We start from the raw sequence: 19,609 nt of genomic DNA on the forward strand, positions 1-19,609 counted from the left end.
TTATTGACTTGTAAGAACTCTTTATATATCCTGGATATTAATCATTTTTCTGTCATGCAATTTGCAAAATAGTTTTCCTTGTTTCTCTTTTGAATTCTAACTCTGATTATGGTTGTTTCCAGCAAGTTAAAAGTGATGTCATCTACTTTATTAAAATAGGTTATGATATTACTACTATTTATACTAGCAACAGAGCAGAAGCTGAGAGAAAATCTGAGATTCTTTCCCTTTTCACTTCTGCTGTGTTCTCTCTCAATTTGAGAGGCAATAGCCTTTTCTAACAGGGATTGAAGGGCAGAGATTTGAGAGGAAGGGGATAAGTAGTAGCATGAAACAGCAAAGTAGAAGAGCTTTTCAGTTTCTCTTGATTATTTTATTTGCTGTTGTACAGAACATTAGACAGAACCATGTGCAAATAAATGAACAAAAATTGCCAAATTCTATGGCCAAATATGAAAACACTTCCAGACTGTCTATCATTGAATACAATTCATATTACATTTTATCTCTCACTGTCTAGATTCTTTTTAAAAAAATGACTTCACTTCTAATACTAGATTAAACTTTAAAACTAACACAGTGCTGGATGCCTACAGTGAAAATTCCAAGCAATGCTAAGTAAAAACACTGGTATCTTTATTTCTCCTTCTTCCCTCCTTCCCTCCCTCCCTCCCCACCTCCTTCCTTTCTCTCTCTTTCTTTCAAAAATGCATTTCTTATGTTACTGTCTTGAATCCAAGAAAATCTAAAAATTAAAATGGAGACAGAAATGTAAATAAAGTAGAAATATCTCCCTTAAGCCCCATTCATTGGGTTTTTGCAGGGGTACATAGGCTACCATATGACTTAGTGATTTTAAGGAATAAGTTTGTTTGGGGAAAGGAGAAAAACAAGAGACCATTATTTATTGATTTAGAAAATATCTGTTAATGCCTGGTAAGCATCGAGGTATGTACAACGAAAAACAGGATAGAAGCCAGCCCTGCCTCCGTAGATTATTCTCTTGAAGAAAGAAAATAGAGAATCTCAAAAAAAAAAAAAAAAATGCCCAGAGATGGATATTTTGATCAACATCCAGGGATGGCCATTGAGACTTTGTGTCCCTCCTTTTGAGGAACAGATGAGAAAGTCCTAGTTTTTGATGAAGGACAGTTGTATCTTGTTAGGTAAAAACATAACATTGTTACAGTTCTTGTATGAAAGTGTCAGGATCTATAGAAGGGTATATATGAATGCTGAGTAGCCAAATGGGTAAACCGTGCTGGTTACTAAGTTATTGTCCCTCAGATCCAAATTCATCTTTCTATTTTGGGGTTTGTTTGTTTTGAGACATGGTCTTGCTCTGTTGCCCAGGCTGGAGTGCACCAGTGCAACAGCTCACTAAAGCCTTGAACTCCTGGGCTCAAGCAATCCTCCTGCCTCGTCCATCCCAAGTAGCTGGGACTATAGGAATGCACCACCATGCCTGCCTAATTTTTTAAATTATTATTTTTGTAGATATGGGGTCTTGTTATGTTGCCCGGGCTAGTCTCAAACTCCTGGCTTTAAGCTCTCCTCCTCCCTCAGCCTCCCAAAGTACTGGTATTACAGCTGTGAGCTATTGCACCTGACCCAAATCCACCTTTCTGTGCTCTACTTTGTGGGCATAGAAGGCAGGATCTCTTGGGCTGGGCATGTGGTTCACACCTGTAATCCCAGCACTTTGGGAGGTCAAGGGTGATGGATCACCTGAGGTCAGAAGTTTAAGATCAGCCTGGCCAACATGGTGAAACTCCAGATCTACTAAAAATACAACAAACTAGCCAGGCGTGGTGGTGGGCGCCTGTAATCCCAGCTACTCAGAAGGCTGAGGAAAATCACTTGAACCCGGGAGGCAGAGGAGGTTGCAGTGATCTGAGATGGCACCATTACACTCCAGCGTGGGCAACAAGAGCAAACCTCCGTCTCAAAAAAAGAAAAGAAGGCAGGATCTCTATCACCATATTTCTCCTTTGACAGCTGGCTCCCTGATAAATGCTGCCAATGAGGAGGAAGGTGCTAGAGGGAAACTGAGGGACGAGAAACTTACTCCTGCTTGGTTGCTGTTCCTATCAGGATCACCTAATTCTTGACCCTGACAGTAGCCATTGATTCCAAGGTCCAGCTTTTTTTCCCATACACCTAGAACCATCATGTTTTGCCAGCTGTATCAGAACCAGCTGGCTGTGATGTCATCTGCTTTACTCCATAGAAATCTGGCTTCCCTATGGTGCTGAAGGTCTTCCCTCTGAGCTCCCAGTACCAGGAGAGCTGGTGGTAGCTAATTCCCACAGTTCTACCTCCTTGGAACCTCAGCCTTCCCTTTCTGTCTCTTCTGTTCTCCAATATTTGCTTAACCAATCCTGTTCATTTAATTATGTCTGTTAAAATAAGATACGATTTCTGTTTCCCTGACCAAATCCTAACTGACACTTACAGAAAGCACCTGTCATGCTTCTCAGGAAATGAGGAAGCACTCCCTTAAATCCAAAATGAATTCTCTGGGCTCTGTGATAATGCTACAGACTGAATGTTTATGTCACCCCCAAATTCATGTTGAAATCTCAACCCCCCAGTGTGATGGGATTAGGAGGTGGGGCCTTTGTGAAGTGATTAGGTCATAAGGGTGGGCCTCAAGAAGGGGATTATTGTCCTTATAAAGGAGACCCCAGATAACTCATTCCCCCTCTTCTCCACGTGAGGACACAGTGAGGAGGTGACTGTCTATGAAGAGAGGCCTCAGCAGACACTGAATCTGCCAGCACCTTGATCTTGAGCTTCCTAAGCCTCTGGAACCATGAAAAATAAATGTCTGGGGTTTTTTTTCTTTCTATCCAAGTTGAGTAAAAAAATGCCTGTTATTTGTAAGCCACCCAGTCTGATTTTTTAAAAGCAGCCTGAAAGATGAAAACAGATAACATAATGCAAAAACACTATGTTTTTAATATAAATATAAACTATATTTTAAATGTTTACCCATTTGCCAAGCAGGGCTCTTCTTTCTTCAAATACCTACAATAAGTAAAAAAGAATATGGTAATTTCATATATCATAGTTCAAAATACCCATTACAAGAATGATATCATTAAGGGATCTGTGAATAAATATTCATTGTATCAGCTGAATATAAAAAGACAGATTTTACTCCTGAGGTTATGTATTTTTACCCTGGGCAAGGTTTCTCTCTTTTTTTATTTCAGTTTCTACATGTGGAATAATTCATATGAAAGAAGAAGTAATAAGGCTGGGTACAGTGGCTCACACCTCTAATCCCAGCACTTTGGGAGGCCGAGGCAGGCAGATCATTTGAGCTAGGGAGTTTAAGAGCAGCCTGAGCAACATGGTGAGACTCCATCTCTACAAAAAGTACAAAAAATTAGCCAGGTGTGGTGGTGTGTCCCTGTAGTCCCAGCTGAGGCTGAAGTGGGAGGATTGCTTGAGCTCGGGGAGTTGAGGCTGCAGTGAGCTATGATCATGTCATTGTACTTCTTACCTGGGTGACAGTGCCAGACTCTGTAAAAAAAAAAAAAAAAAAAAAAAGAAGGAGAAGAAAAAGAAAGAAGTAACAGCTGTTTAAAGGGAAAGAAATTTTAAAAATGGAATTATAAAGGTAAATCAGTTTTAGAATTTGAAAGGAGATGAAAAAACTAACAAAAAAACAGGAACATGAAACTCCCCCGTCTGAAATATTTCAGTATTAATAGTATGAGAATTTACGAAACAGGTGAATGATCAGTTCTGTTTTTCTATTTCAGTGTATACACATACCAGTGGGCGTACAAGTATGTACACATCTGTAGGATTAGAAATGTGTGTGTGTACACCTCTGGGCTTCCACTTGAATGTTTGTTGGTATAAGTTTATTACAATATACTATTTAGGACAGAAACTAAGTCTTTTTCATCTTGACATCTCCAGCAGAGTGCTTACAGAGCATGTTACAGGTATCTATGTTTATTGAATTGAATGAATGTGATTGTGAGAATGAATATCCTTATGGATGTATCAGTACAATGTGAGTATCTTTATATATTGGTGTTGAGGTGCTTTTCTGAGCATCAGTGCATATGCACATTTCAGTGAGTGAGGAAAGGAAGACTAATGTAGGTACATGTGGCAGAGAAGGGGCTTATTAAGAGAGGAAGAGAAAGAGAGTAATGAACATATTTGAATGTCTCACTTGCTTTATCCCATACACCCGCTGTCAGCTTTCAAAATCGGGATTGATATTTTTCCCTCCTCTTGGCACTCACTACATTCTCTAGTGCTGTAAGAATGTTCCCTCTTGGAGAGGTGGCTCAGACCTATTTCTTCTCTTTTTATGGAAGAGGTTGAGGAGCTGGTTTTATGCTTCCCACAGATCGTGTTTTCCTTCCTTTTTTAACTCTCAAGCTCTGGTTGCCAAGGACATACAAAATAGGAATTGAAATAACTGGTTCAGCCACCACCTCGGGACCAGTGAAATGTCAGTTTTGCTCTTGGCCAGGGAATCTCTTCTGTCACAGACAGACACTTTTTGCACATAGAAGAAGAATAAAAAGACCCTTCCCCGCAGCTAACTGCCACCTGGGCTACCAGGACCCTCAAATAATGGCAACAGATAAACTCAGAATTTCTAGATAAAAAGAAGTAGAAGAGAATCTGTAGAACACAGAAGATTCAAAATATCTGGATTCAAATATTGTCTGAATTCTTCTCTATCAATCATGCATCACCCAACCCGTGCAACCAGTGTTGTCACTTTTCTGAAGCCCAGGGATTTCTCTCCTCCCAACTCCTACTCCATTTATAGTTCATGCTTCACTTAGACTTTATAGTGTTTGTTTTGCTCTCTAGTGGTGTCTGTTAATTTTATCTTCCCAAGTAGATTACAACCACTTTCTCTTACATGCTCCATAGAACCCTCAAGTACAGAGTCCATGGAAGGCCCTCAATAAACCATTTTGCTGATTGACTAATAACAACAAGAAAGCTTCAGAAGTCATCGAATTTTAGAGCTAAAAGGAATCCTAAAGATCTTTTTATTTGATTCCTATATTTTAGAAAGGATAAGCAGAGGACCAAAGAGGTTATATTTACAGATATTTAAAAAATCTCTGGGTCCAAACTATGTGTTCAGCTCAACACTGCACTTGATTCCTCACCAGATCCTTGGTCTTCCCCATTCTGACTTCCAGCCTTACATTCTTGATGAACTTCTGCCCATGCTTTGGTCTGACTATAAGAAGAAGCAGAGGTTAGGTCCTGAGACCACAACAGAGCTTCAAGAGGAAGTTGAAGCATGGTGTCCAATGATGGTGTAACCCATTGGAAACAAAAGGAAACTGACTTAAAGGGGAAAAGACGGTCAACAAGAGGGTAGTAGAAGAGGAATGGGGTGGATATTGGGAAGTGCTACACAGGCTAAAACATGAGACAAAGTCTAAGCAGAGTCCATGCAAGTCCAGCTCTTTACCAGAAGGTAAACTCAAGCAGAAACTGATGGGACACAAGGGGTAGAGGAAAGACACTAGACTGAAAGTCAGGAGACCCCAGATCTGGTTCTGACTCTACCTTTGACAAGATGTATCATTTTGGGCAGATAATTTTGTCATCAGGTTCTCAGTTGGACTTACAGTCTTACACACCCTGGTTTGGAGCAAGTCTTTATTTCAAAGATTTGCAATCAGGTTCTTCATTTTAAAGAGCTGGAAAACAAAGTATTTCTTCCAAATGGAAATATTAAAATGGATCTTCTTTTCTTGCAAGATGCTGCAGTCTGTTTATATCACAGTTTACTCAGAGCCTGCTGTTAAGTCAGAATCCCACGGTTGTTATTTTAGTCTGTTGACACTGTAGTTACATATTTCACCGTGTGACATCATTACAATGTAGGAGTGAGATATTTAGGGGCCCCTAAATAATGATCGATTGATGGTAACTGGGTGCTTTTTCTCAGAACACCTTTTTTTAACATGTACTGTACAACATGTGTGAGCCATACTCTAAAAGAAATGTGGATCACTTTCTTTTCTTTTTAAAAACTGTGTATATTTAAGGTATACAACTTGATGCTTTGATATATACATACATAATGAAATGTCAAGGAAATTGTCCTATCCATCACCTTCCACAGTTACCTTTCTATGTGTTTGTGTGATAAAGATCACTTTCAATTAAAACACTAGTTGGCAAAGAAATATACATTTTAAAAACATTCCTTCACTCAAAATTCACAATGCTTGAATAACTTACTAATCCGTTAAATATGCCTATCCTGGTGATGCTGGGTTTTTTTTAGGCATCTAAATTTGAATTTAGAGAATTCAACCTCTCTGCTTAAAGCCTGCTGTGAAGTTAAAATCCTGTGACTTTTATTTTAGTCTAAGATAGTTACATATTTCACATTTTACTACAGAATAGAAGAAAGACAAAATTAAAACAAAAACTTAAAACCAAGAAACCTTAAAATTTCACTGATCATTGGTGACAAATACCCTCATTTAGAAGTGTGGAAGCCCCTTGAAATGATTGTCTGCATGCCTTTTGGCCGGCTGTCTCCTTGGGCATCTATTTTTAATTCCTTTCACACAGTTAGAATGTTAGAACCAGAAGAGACCTTCAAGGTCATCTGATCCAATCCACTCATTTTACAAAGGAGGATAAAGCCCAGAGAAGGTAAAATTGGTACAGCTGATTTGAAACCAGAGTTTTCAATTCCCAGAGTTATCGTCCTTTGTTTGCTTATATGTACGAATATGTGTTTTAAAATTGGAAACTGCTGCATTGTATGAAGTAAGAAAATGAAAGCTCTCTCTTCTAACAGACCCTCCTCTGTCCACCAACACCCATATAACTCTTCGGGAAAAACCAATATTAACAGTTTGATATGGCTGGGCATGGTGGTTGATGCCTGTAATCCCAGAGCTTTGGGAGGCTGAAACAGAGGCTCACTTGAGCTCAGGAGTTTGAGACCAGCATGAGCAACATAGTGAGACCTTGTCTCTACTAAAAAAAAAAAAAAAAAAAAAATTAGCCGGGCATGGTGGTGTGAGCCTGGTGGTCCTAGCTACTTGGGAGGATGAGACAGGAAAATCACTTGAGCCCAGGAGGTGGAGGCTGCAGTGAGCCGTGATTGTGCCACTGTACTCCAGCCTGGGTGACAGAGTGAGATCCTCAAAAACAAACAAACAAACAAACATCAGCTTGGCATAATCACATACAAATTCTATGTGTGTGACTGTGCATTCGTACACATACTTCTGTGTATATATACACACTAAGATTTTTAAAAATAATTTTACGCCACACAATAACCTAACTAAACCAAAAAATGATTTTTTGTTTTGGAATAAAATGGGAGTTCGGGACAATGCAATACATATTATCTTGAGAAGTGATCGTTAAATTGGATAAAAATCTGTTAAAGAAACAATGAGTGCTGTGATGCACTCGTTCCCCTCCAGAACTGAAGGATTTATTTCCCCACCTGCTGGAAGGCTGCTGGTTGACAGTCACAAGCTTGAGAGAGCTGCCTTGCCCAGGGTCAGACTGGGGGGGGGGGGGGGGGGGGGGGTAGGCAGCTGGCGCCCACTGAATGGTCGGTCAGTGTGGAAGTATAAAGACCAGACCCTCTTCCCCGCTTACCCCTTGCTACAATGTAAGACAAATGATGTGGTTTGGATCTCTGTCCCCACCAAATCTCGTATCAAATTGTAATCCCCAGCCGGGCGCCGTGACTCACACCTGTAATCCTAGCACTTTGGGAGGCCAAGGCCAGTGGGTCACTGAGGACAGGAGTTCAAGATCAGCCTGGCCACCATGGTGAAACTCCATGTCTACTAAAAATATGAAAATTAGCCAGGTGTGGTGGTGGGCGCCTGCAATCCCAGCTACTCAGGAGGCTGAGGCAGGAGAATCGCTTGAACTGGGAGGCAGAGGTTGCAGTGAGCCTAGATCGCGCCATTGCACTCCAGCCTGGGCAACGGAGTAAATTCTGTCTCAAAAAAAAAAAAAAAAAAATTGTAATTCCCTATGTTGGAGGTGGGGCCTGGTGGGAGGTGATTGGATCATGGGGGCGGTTTCTCATGGTTTAACACCATCTCCCTAGCACTGTCATCAGCGGGAGTAAGTTCTCATGAGATCTGGCTGTTTAAAAGTGTGTGGGACCTCCCCTGTCTCACTCTTCCTCCTGCTCCTGCCACGTAAGATGCCTCCTCCTGCTTTGCCCTCTGCCACATGGAAAGCTCCTTGAGGCCTCCCCAGAAGCAGATGCCATTGTGCTTCCTGTACAGCCTGCAGAAGTGTGAGCCAGTTAAACCTTTTTTCTTTATAAATTACCCAGCCTCAGGTATTTCTTTACAACCAATCTGAAGCATCATGGCAGCCTCAGGGAGTCCTGTGGGGTCAGCGGAGACCTCACTGAGACTGCATTCCAGCCAAACTTCTTCCTCTGTCCCACATCTGCCCCTTTTCTCTTCCTTTTATTTCCTTCCTTTCCCAGGTGCTAATCCAGAAAGTCCTCTCCAGTCAACACTCTACATGCTAATCTCAGAATCAGCTTCTCTAAAACTGATTCTTGAACTGCAAGAGGCATTCAGGAAATGTTTTGCCTCCTAAGACACTTTTCTTCTCTACAGCTGCTAAATTGATGAAGACACATAATTTTTCGAAGAAAATTTCTGAAAATCAAGGAATCCAATGAACGCCTATTTGAATTCAAGTCACTTTTTCACATGTGTGTAAAACCTTCACAATTCTATGGGAAGACAGATTTCAAAATGAGACCCTGAAGTTTTGGTAGGGGAACCAGATAAGCTGTTATACAAACTGTGGGAGAGTTTCAAGCATTGCAAACAGGTGCTGAGTAAATTACTGTTGAGCTGGATAAAAACGATTTTCTTTCTTTCTTTTTTCAGAGACAGGGTCTCTGTCACTCAGGTTGGAGTGCAGTGGTGCAATCGTGGCTCACCCCAACCTCCAACTCCTGGGTTCAAGTGATCCTCCTGCCTCAGCCTCCCAAGTAGCTGGGACCATAGGCATGCACCACCATGCCAGGCTAATATTTTATTTTACTTTTTTTTTTTTTAAATAAAGATGAGGTCTCACTACGTTGCGCAGGCTGGTCTTAAACTCTTGGCCTCAAGCGATCCACTGGCCTCACCCTCCCAAAGTGCTGGGATTACAGATGCGAGCCACTGTGCCTGCCTCCCAAAATTTTTTCAATAGATTTGTTTGGTGTTCATGGCTAGGTGAAGGCTGAATCTTTCTCTCCCTCTTTCTCTGCCTTTCCTTTTGTTTCTACAGGTCCCTCTATTTTTTTTTTTTTTTGGTTCTTTTTCCTCTTTCCTCATTTCCTTTATCATTTTCCTTTTTCAGTCTCTCTCCATTTTATTTCTCACTATTCCAATCTCTACCTTGGCCCTTCTGTTCCTTTCCTAAAATTGCTCATCAGTAGAAACTGATTTGACCAGAAATAGAAAGTACCGAGCAGGAGGGTTCAGGTTGGATGAGAGCTTTGCCAAGGGATGAGCCCATCTGTTGAGTTTAGAGGGGCAGAGGGGTAAATCCAGGCTAAGGACACAAAGATGAAGAGGCAGGAAGACAAGAGTCCATGAAAGAGGTACCAGGGAGTAGACCTGAACTCTGATTCAATTTCCCTCCCTCCCTCCCTTCCTTCCCTCCCTTCTTTCTCTCTTTCTTTCTTTCTTTTTTTTCTGAGACAGAGTCTCACTCTGTTGCCCAGGCACTGGAGTGTAGTGGCACAATCTTGACTCACTGCAACCTCCACCTCCTGCGTTCAAGTGATTCTTCTGCCTCAGCCTTCTGAGAAGCTGGGACTACAGGGGTGCATCACCATGCCTGACTAATTTTTATATTTTTTAGTAGAGACGGGGTTTCACCATGTTGGCCAGGCTGGTCTTGAACTCCTGACCTCAGGTGATCCACTCGCCTTGGCCTCCCAAAGTGCTGGGATTACAAGTGTGAGCCACTGTGCCCAGCCCTGGCTCTATTTCTTATGCTTCAGGAACCAAACCAGGTTCCTGGGGGTACACAGAGAAAAGACAGAATCTCAACTCTTCATGCATGGGAGTTGACTGGGAAAGCCAGTAAATAATGATGAGAGCAAAGAAAAGGAAGCAGGATGCAGCGGGAGGCTTCACAGAGGAAAGGACATTTGGATTGACTCAGATAGGAGGCAACGGCAAGAGCACATGCAAAGGCATGGAGGTATGGGACAGCAGGGTTCACCTGGGGGCCCTGAACTGGGCCTGGGCATCGGATGTGAAGGAGCAGTGGCAGGGATGGAGCTGGGAAGTTGGCTGAGGTCAGATCATGAAAGATCCTCAATGCTATGCCTGGGGGTGTTGGAATTTACTCTTGGGAGTGGAGCCTACTATTGGTTTCACATAATAGAATCGGAATCTTAGAAAGATCTCTCTGGGACCAGAATAGAGGATGGATCGGCAGGGACACAGGCAGTGAAACCAGTTAGGGGGTGACTGCAGTACACTAGGCAAAGGGTGCAGACTGTGAGCTGAGAATGGAGCTGGAAGTAGATAGGCGGGTGGAGAAGAGAGGCCTGAATGAGAGATTGGGAGGAGGACTCAGAGTACTGGAAAGCAAATTACATATGGTGGCAAGGGAGCGTTGGTAGACACTTCTCTGTGTGCCTCTCACACTCTGAAACATCTTGGCATGCCAAGAACGTAAGGTCCTGAGTATTCGTGGCCGAGCACGGTGGCTCACCCTGTAATCCCAGCACTTTGGGAGGCCGAGGCAGGTAGGTCAGGAGGTCAAGAAGTCGAGACCATCCTGGCCAACATGGTGAAACCCTGTCTCTACTAAAAATACAAAAATTAGCTGGGTGTGGTGGCGTGCACCTGTAGTCCCAGCTACTAGGGAGGCCGAGGCAGGAGAATCACTTGAATCCGGGAGGTGGAGGTTGTAGTGACCTGAGATCACACCACTGCACTCCAGTCTGGTGACACAGTGAGACTGTCTCAAAAAAAAAAAAAAAAAAAAAAAAAGCAAGGCCCTGAGCATTCGTGACTTGGGCCATTCTTTCAGGTTGTGTCTGCAGGAGGGCAACCTTGAGGGATGAGGTAATGTCTCCCTTTGGGAGCAAGAGCAGGCTTACTTACTGCTTACTATGAAAAGCAGTGGATGCCCTGGGCTCATTGTTCCTCAGCTGTGGTTCAAACCACTGTATGTGTAGCATTTATCTGGGCCCTATGCGTCCCACCTGTGGGACGGGGAGGACCAGCAGAACCCATGCAAACATAATGTTCATGCCACTTGCTGCTTTGTGAGTAAAGTTGTTTTTGACCCAAGAATCTCATCTTTTATTGTGAAACAGCAGAGTCTTCTATTCCATAAGTCACAGGCTAACTTTTTAGCTTGTAATCTGGGGGAAAATCAAATCCCAGACTGGACAGGGAGAAGCAGAATTTCTGGCTTGAGTGACTTGGTATGAAGTAGTGTCTCTCACCGGGGGAGGAACTGGTATGTAGGAGCGAGAGGATGAGGTCAGTTTTATACATGGTGATTGTGTTTTCCTGCCAAATAGGTGTGGTTCTTATATACAGCGATTGGTCACTGGAGCTTACAGACCTGTTGGTAAATTTTGTCCCTAACTGAAGCAGGAACAGAAACCCCTAGAGGCTGGTCACTCTCACACCACAGCCGTCCACCGTGATCCTTTAGTGTGTTCCGCTGGCACCTTCCCAGAGTGCAGGTGGAAAATAAATATCTTTGTTGTTGTTGCTGTTGTTGTTGAGATGCAGTTTCCTCTTGTTGCCCAAGTGGGAGTGCAATGGTGTGATCTCGGCTCACTGCAACCTCCACCTCCCAGGTTCAAGTGATTCTCCTGCCTCAGCCTCCCAAGTAGCTGGGATTACAGGCACCCCCACCACCACACCCAGCTAATTTTTCTTTCTTTTTTTTTTTTTTTGTATTTTTAATAGAAACGGGGTTTCACCATGTTAGCCAGGCTGGTCTCGAACCCCTGACCTCAGATGATCCGCCTGCCTCGGCCTCCCAAAGTGCTGGGATTATAAGCATGAGCCACTGCACCCGGCCATGAAAATAAACGTCTTAAGAGAATCTGAGTAATGTGAATAATCAGCTGAAATGTATTCTTTTTATATATCTTATTAAATGTGCAGCGTTACCCAGCAACCTCAACTATACCAAGAAAACCGGGTTTTGGGGAATGCCGTGGACCACTCTCTCCTTTCTCAGTTCTGGTGGTTCTAGGGAGAACAAGCGATGGAAGAAAAAAGACAAGTGGGGTGGGAGAGGAAGGTGACAGTGGGCGAAAGAACAAATCCAAGACATTTTCTTCTTGGGCAAGGACTCTGTGTCTATTGCCAGCTTTGCCCATATAGCAAGGGTTCAGTAAAAGTTTTTGAATATCTTCATTTTGGTTTTTGTTTATCCATTACACAATCCTAAATAATTCCTGTTCATATTTTGGTAAGTAAAATTTTAATATCTTTTTTCCTTTATCAATGGATTCAATTGATAAAATAGTTCTGGTCACTTACCCGGTCATTCAATAGCTGATGGTTTAGGGGTGTCCAGGTGCTCATCTTTGTCTGCATTTTGGGACCATCTAGGTTTTTTGGAGGTGCAAATGCCATCATGAAACAACTGGATATCCTTCCATAAGAAAAACAGCACCTATCAGAGGAAGTGAATCATATAACCCTCAGAAAACAAAAATTACTAATACCGGCCGGGCACGATGGCTCACGCCTGTAATCCCAGCACTTTGGAAGGCCGAGGTGGGCAGATCGCTTGGGGTCAGGGATTGGAGACCAGCCTGGCCAACATGGTGAAACCCTGTCTCTACTAAAAATAAATGTAAAAAAAAAAAAAAAAAAGCTGGGCGTGGTGGTACAGGTACATGCCTGTAATCACACCTACTAGAGAGGCTGAGGCAGGAAAGTCACTTGAACTTGGGAGTTGGAGGTTGCAGTGAGCCAAGATGGCACCACCGTACTCCAGCCTGGGCAGCAGAGCGAGACTCCACCTCAAAATAAATAAATAAATAAACCAATACTAATACCATATAATTTTGTAGTATGTTGGCAGAGGGAATGGGGTGAGAAGATCATTTACTGCGGGCATCTTATATGTCAAGCCTTTCATATGTCTCCTCAATGGAAGCGCACAATTATCTGGTAAGGTGGTGGGTTTTAACTCATTTTACACATGAGGAAAATTTGGCTTATTGATGTCACCCTGTCCAAGATCATACAGATAGCAAGTGGTGGAACTGGTAGTCGGACCCAGGTCAGTTTAATGCCACTTTATTTTCACTGGACTCTGGGGGGAAATCCAGAATCACCGCTAGCTGAGGACATACTATATGGGCCAGGAAGAGAAGTATTTTAAATTTGAAATCATCATGCAATATGAAACACTTCATTCTTGTCCCTTGTGATATTAACTCTCCTCCTCCCCTCTTAACTTCCAGATATCCAAGTAACAAGAACTCCTGCCTGAGAGCGTATTAAAGAGGTAGCATGGCGGGAGAGACAAAGCCAAGGCTTTGGAAATGAACAGATTTGAGTTTATTGGGGGAAATTTGCTATTTTTAGTCATCCAGTATATGTCTGCCTCCTTTTGATTAAAGCACTTTAATTTTCAGGAGGAATTACTTTTCCCTCATTGTTTAGAGCCTGATGGTTTAATTAATTAAGGTAGCCTGTCCTTCCCTAGCCAAGAGATGGTCATGAGACCAAACTAGGCCAACTGGGCTGACAATGGCTTATTCTTATTCTTATTTTATTAACTGATTTATTTATTTTGAGATGGAGTCTTGCTCTGTCACCCAGGCTCAAGTGCAGTGACACGATCTCGGCTCACCACAACCTCCGCTTCCCAGGTTCAAGCGATTCTCCTGCCTCAGCTCCCCTAGTAGCTGATTGAGAGTAGTTCTGATATATACACTCAGGGTTGCAGGTTTCTGCATTTTCCACGCTCTGATGGTGGGTTTCACAAGGACAGGTAGCAGAGATGGCTAATGGGACCAGGGCCTGCTTGCCTGATCAATGGGCTCCACAAATGACCCCACAGCAACAGATACTGGATATTTTTTATTTTTTGAGAAAGAGTCTTGCCCTATTTCCCAGGCTGCAGTAGAGTGGTGCAGACACGGCTCACTGCAACCTCCACCTCCCAGGTTCAACCTCCACCTCCCACGCTTCTCCTGCCTCAGCCTCCCGAGTAGCTAGGACTACAGGCGCCTGCCACCATGCCTGGCTAATTTTTGTATTTTTAGTACAGAACGGGGTTTCACCATGTTGGCCAGGCTGGTCTCGAATTGCTGACCTCAGGTGATCTGCCCACCTCAGCCTCCCAAAGTGCTGGGATTACAGGCACAAGCCACTGTGCCCGGCCTTGGATAATGTTTTTAAATCATTATTTTTTGGCTGGTATGGGATTTTCCCAAACACTATCGGAGATCTTTGAGGTTCTCATTTGACATGTAATACTCTCTCTCAGGAAGATAAAGCCCACGTTTTAAACCCCCTTGGGTGCCAAGACAATGCCTTCCTGCAGTTGTCTGCTGCCAATATGCCACTGGAATGAGGGGTGCTCAGATCAGCACTCAGGTTCTTCTCAGCCTCAACAGCTACTATCTGAGACACATTTAGGTGAGTTACTAAGCCAAAAGAAATGATTTCATTACAGTAATATTAACTGGCAGCTAATGATAAAAGTACATGTGAGCAAGCCGGCATGGTGGCTCACACCTGTAATCGCAGCACTTTGGGAGGCTGAGGCAGGTGGATCACCTGAAGTCAGGAGTTCAAGGCCAGCCTGACCAACATGGTAAAACTTCATCTCTACTAAAAATACAAAAATTATCTGGGCATGGTGGCGCACCTGTAATACCAGCTACTCAGGAGGCTGAGGCAGGAGAATCGCCTAAACCCAGGAGGGAGAGGTTGCAGTGAGCTGAGGTCGCACCACTGCACTCTAGCCTGGGGTGACAGAACAAGACTCTGTCTCAAAAAAAAAAAAAAGTTATAGATACAAAGTGTAGCCTCTGAGTCTGGCTCTCCCCAGCTAAAAAGTGATATATTTGTTTTTGTTGTTGTTATTTATTTTCTACATTTCTTCTTCTTCTTCTTCTTCTTTTTTTTTTTTTTTTTTGAAGAGTTTTGTTGTTGCTGCCCAGGCTGGAGTACAACGGTGCTATCTTGCCTCACTGCAACCTCCGCCTCCTGGGTTCAAGTGATTCTCCTGCTTCAGCCTCCCTAGTAGTTGAGATTACAGGCATGAGCCACCAGGCCCAGGTAATTTTATTGTTTTAGTAGAGACAGGGTTTCCCCATGTTGGTCAGGCTGGTCTCAAACTCCTGACCTCAGGTGATCCACCCGCCTCGGCCTCCCAAAGTGCTGGGATTACAGGCGTGAGCCACTGCCGTGTCTGGGCTACATTTCTTCTTTTTAAACTAGTTTTTTTGTTGCCTGTAATCCCAGCACTTGGGAGGCTGAGGCAGAAAGACTGCTTGAGCCCAGGAATTTGAGACCAGACTGGGCAATATCGTGAGATCTTGTCTCTACACAAAGTAAAAAAACCCAGAAAATTAGCTGGGCATAGTGGTGCACGCCTGTGGTCCCAGCTACTTGGGGCAGGGGCAGAGGGCTGAGGTGGGAGAATCGCTTGGGCCCAGGAGGTTCAGGCTACTGTAAGCTGTGATTGCGCCACTGTACTCCAGCCTGGGCAACAGAGCAAGACCAATTTTTATTATTTTAAAAAGAGCAATTTTATTATTTTAAAAAGAGCAATTTTTTAATTATTTTAAAAAATAATAAAAACATAAAAATTAAATGAGTTGTTTTGAATCCTTTCTTAAGAGCTACATGGCTCTTGGAGAATATGATGAAAGCTATGAATTCTTCCCCTAGAAAAATGCACATACGCACAAAATTTTGCTTACCCCTGCTCTATGCTGAACAACTCTCTCCTTTCCAGTTTGTGTAGGAAATCATGTGACTGATCCTAGGCACGTTCTTCTGAATGAGGACAAGTAGCTCTCCTTGGTAACTCCCCCAAGGGTCTGCACTGGTTGTTTTCTTTTTCCTGGTTCCTCAGAGCTACATGTCACTTAGATTAGACTTTCTTTCAACCTGCTTAAAGATAGATGGGTTTTCAGCAGATGGGCCTGGCCCGGGGAAGCAGCCCTCTTGGCCATATAGGCCAATGTGGATGTCCTGCCTCATCTCTTGCTATTATCCTTTTACAGTATTTTCCTCCTTCCATTCCAGAAGACAGGCAGTATGTGTATTTGCATGCACATACATGCTCACAGAACAGACCACTTGCTATTATTAAGACAGATTTTTTTTTCTCTTTTGAGATGAAGTCTCACTCTGTTGCCCAGGCTGGAGTGCAGTGGCGCGATCTCGGCTCACTGCAACCTCCGCCTCCAAGGTTCAAGTGATTCTCCTGCCTCAGGCTCCCGAGTAGCTGGGATTACAGGCATGCACCACCACCCCTGGGTAATTTTTGTATTTTTAGTAGAGATGGGGTTTTCCCCATGTTAGTCAGGCTTGTCTTGAACTCCTGACCTTAAGTGATCCGCCCACCTTGGCTTCCCAAAGTGCTAAGATCACAGGCATGAGCCGCTGTGCCCAGCTACAGAGATTTTTATATAACACATACAAAACATAATTGTCCCCACTTAACAAAACAAAGCCAGTTGTCATCCTCTCCTTCCACAGATGTTTTGCTGTTGCTTTTTGTAATCTCCTTCCTTGTAAGGATTACCTTTGAATATTCATCTTTTTCTTTCTTTCTTTTTTTTTTGGTGGGTGGGGGGGGGGGGGCCAAAGTCTCACTCTGTCGCCCAGGCCGGAGTGCAGTGGCACAATCTCGGCTCACCATGACCTCTGCCTCCCGGGTTCAAGCAATCCTTCTGCCTCAGCCTCCCGAGTAGCTGGGATTATAGGTGCCTGCCACCATGATCAGCTAATTTTTGTATTTTTAGTAGAGACGGGGTTTCAATATGTTGGCCAGGCTGGTCTCAAACTCCCGAACTCATGATCTGCCCACCTTGGCCTCCCAAAGTGCTGGGATTGCAGGCATGAGCCACCGCGTCCAGCCAAATATTCATCTTTTTCTTAGAATTAAAATACAGAAAGAGGGCCTAGGACCCTAGTTCTTGACATATGGTTCTAGTCTCATTTTCAATAGCAAGGATGGGTCCTCTGGCCACATACTTCCAATTTGATCTTCTAAGCCTTTTTTTTTTTTTTTTTTGACAGGGTCTTGCCCTGTCACTCAGGCTAGAGGGCAGTGGTGTGATCACAGCTCACCATAGCCTCAACCTCCTGGGCTCAAGCAATCCTCCATGTCAGCCTCCCAAGTAGCAGAGAATACAGGTGTGCACCACCACTCCTGGCTAATGTTTTTGTATTTTTTGTAGAGACAAGGTCTTGCTCTGTTGCCCAAGCTGGTCTCAAACTTCTGGGCTCAAGCAATCCACCACCTCAGCCTCCCAAAGTGCTGAGATTACAGACATGAGCCACCACCTCCTGCTTTAAGCCATTCTTCACACTGTCATCATTATTTAACCACCTTACTAAGTACCTACAAGGCAGATGTTAGGGGTACAAAGATAAGAGTCTGCTTTAATAGAGCTCACAGTCTCCTGTTAGGTATTTTTTAAAAGACCAGTTGATCATGTCACTTTTCAGCTCTAAACCTTCAGAGGTTCACTGATGGCTACAGGATCCAGACTTCCTTGCACGGAAGTCTAGGTCTGCCATGATTTTACCTCCATCTACTCTTTCAGCCTCACCCGGCCCCACCTTTATGCACTCTCTGCCCAGACACACTGAACTCATGGCCACTCTGAGAACGTGCCACACAACTCTGATGATTCTTGGCTTATGTGGTTTTTCAGTGCTCACTGCTCACCTGAATCATCACAGTAGTATATCATAGGTACTCAATATTTGTTAAATCAATAGAAAAAATGACTACAGCAGTGGAAGTGGGGAGCAGTTTAAGGATTAAAACTTGTAGAAATGTTTGGGAGGCTGAGGTGGGTGAATCACTTGAGCTCAGGAGTTCGAGATCAGGCTGGGCAACACAGTGAAATCCCGTCTCTACCAAAAACAAAACAAAAACAAAAAATTAGCAGAGTGTGGTGGTGTGTGCCTATAGTACCAGCTACTCGGGAGGCTGAGGTGGGAGGATTGCCCTGGGAAGCAGAGGTTGCAGTGAGCCAAGATCATGCCACTGCACTCCAGCCTGGGGGACAGAGTGCAACCCCATCTTGAAAAACAAAAAAACCACCACCACCACCACCACAACTTGTAGAAATGTAGGCCAGGTGTGGTGGCTCATGCCTATAATCCACGCATTTTGGGAGGCTGAAGCAGGAGGATCTCTTGGGCCCAGGAATTCCAGACCAGCCTGGGCAGTACAGCAAAATCCTATCTCTACCAAAAAAAAAATAAAACACAAAAAATTGCCAGGTGTGGGTGTGGCGGTGGGTGCCTGTAGTCCCAGCTACTCAAGAGGCTGAGGTGGAAGGATCGCTTGAGCCCAGGAGTTCAAGGCTGCAGTGAGCTATGATTGCACCACTGCAGTTCAGCCTGGGCAACACAGCAAGACCCCATCTCAAAAAACAAAAAAACCAAAACCAACCAACCAAAAAAACCAAAAAACAAAACAAAACCCTTGTAGAATTGTAGAAATGTAGAGTGAAACTCAGAACATGATACTGGGCTCTGGGGTTATATGCAGAGTTCGCTGAGCAGAATAGGATTGGGTCTGTCTGCTAACAGAATTTACCCATATACTGTAATATCATCAAACAAGGGAATCTCAAATTATTATCAGGAAATTATCAAGAAATAGGGTATGGGTAGATTTAAATACGAATTCATCATCCGCTTAACTAGTTTTTAAAAAGCAAGAACTATAATACAACGCAAAGAGCTAGTGTTTGGTACGCATATAATTATCTGTGGGTTGTTAATTTCACAAGTATGAATATCTGGCAGTTGCACTGTAGCCCAAATGAGAGGGTACAATGAAATCCCCAGGAGCACTGACAAGGCTCATGAGAGACCCAGGAGCTTTCCAAAGAGAGTCTCCATCTTTTTCATGCACTGCCCACAGCTCTCACCTCTTTTAGCTTGTCTCCCTCTTCAAGCCTCGAGCGCTGACGTTACCACAGTTGCATTAGGTCAGCTTTTCTCTGACTCCCTCCAGCCCCTCACCCCTCCCAGCTTCCAGCAAGCCCAATCACCGCCTCTAAATCCCGTCGCTGGCATCCGGGGTCTCTTAGGCAACAATGTGTGGGCTCTTGATTGGCCGCGAGATCCAGGAGGGCTGGCTACAAAATTGGGCACGGGGATAAAATTAACAAGTGTGGCGGCCGAGAGCGTGGGAAGGACTGCAATGTCTCAATATAACCCGAGAATGAAGATGCGTCGAATCCTGAAACAAGCAGCGTTGAAAACCTTCATTCAAGACGTAGTGTGTCCCAAATCAGCCCTACCTACCTACGGAGCATGCCCAGTCACATTGTCCTGGTCACTCCGGAGCTGCGAAATGCAGGCTCCACTGTGCCAGGTTT

General features: G+C 43.8%; 1 protein-coding gene across 2 annotated transcripts in view; it reads right to left on the reverse strand.

The window, feature by feature from the left end:
• The window catches only part of FBXO16 (F-box protein 16), a 61,336-nt gene extending 42,047 nt beyond the window's left edge, over window positions 1-19,289 (reverse strand). The window contains exons 1-3 of one of the 2 annotated variants that reach the window (XM_025394407.1): window positions 19,157-19,289; window positions 12,546-12,660; window positions 2,995-3,030 (exon numbers count right to left, since the gene is read on the reverse strand). In XM_025394407.1, coding sequence (XP_025250192.1) covers window positions 2,995-3,030; window positions 12,546-12,644 — 135 coding nt within the window. In that variant the 5' untranslated portion in view covers window positions 12,645-12,660; window positions 19,157-19,289. The remainder of the gene's footprint in view (window positions 1-2,994; window positions 3,031-12,545; window positions 12,661-19,156) is intronic. The other variant, XM_025394408.1, reaches the window with a different exon arrangement.
• Between the last annotated feature and the right edge of the window lie 320 nt (window positions 19,290-19,609).

Source organism: Theropithecus gelada, chromosome 8 (assembly GCF_003255815.1).
Source record: "Theropithecus gelada isolate Dixy chromosome 8, Tgel_1.0, whole genome shotgun sequence".
Taxonomy (NCBI): Eukaryota; Metazoa; Chordata; class Mammalia; order Primates; family Cercopithecidae; genus Theropithecus; species Theropithecus gelada.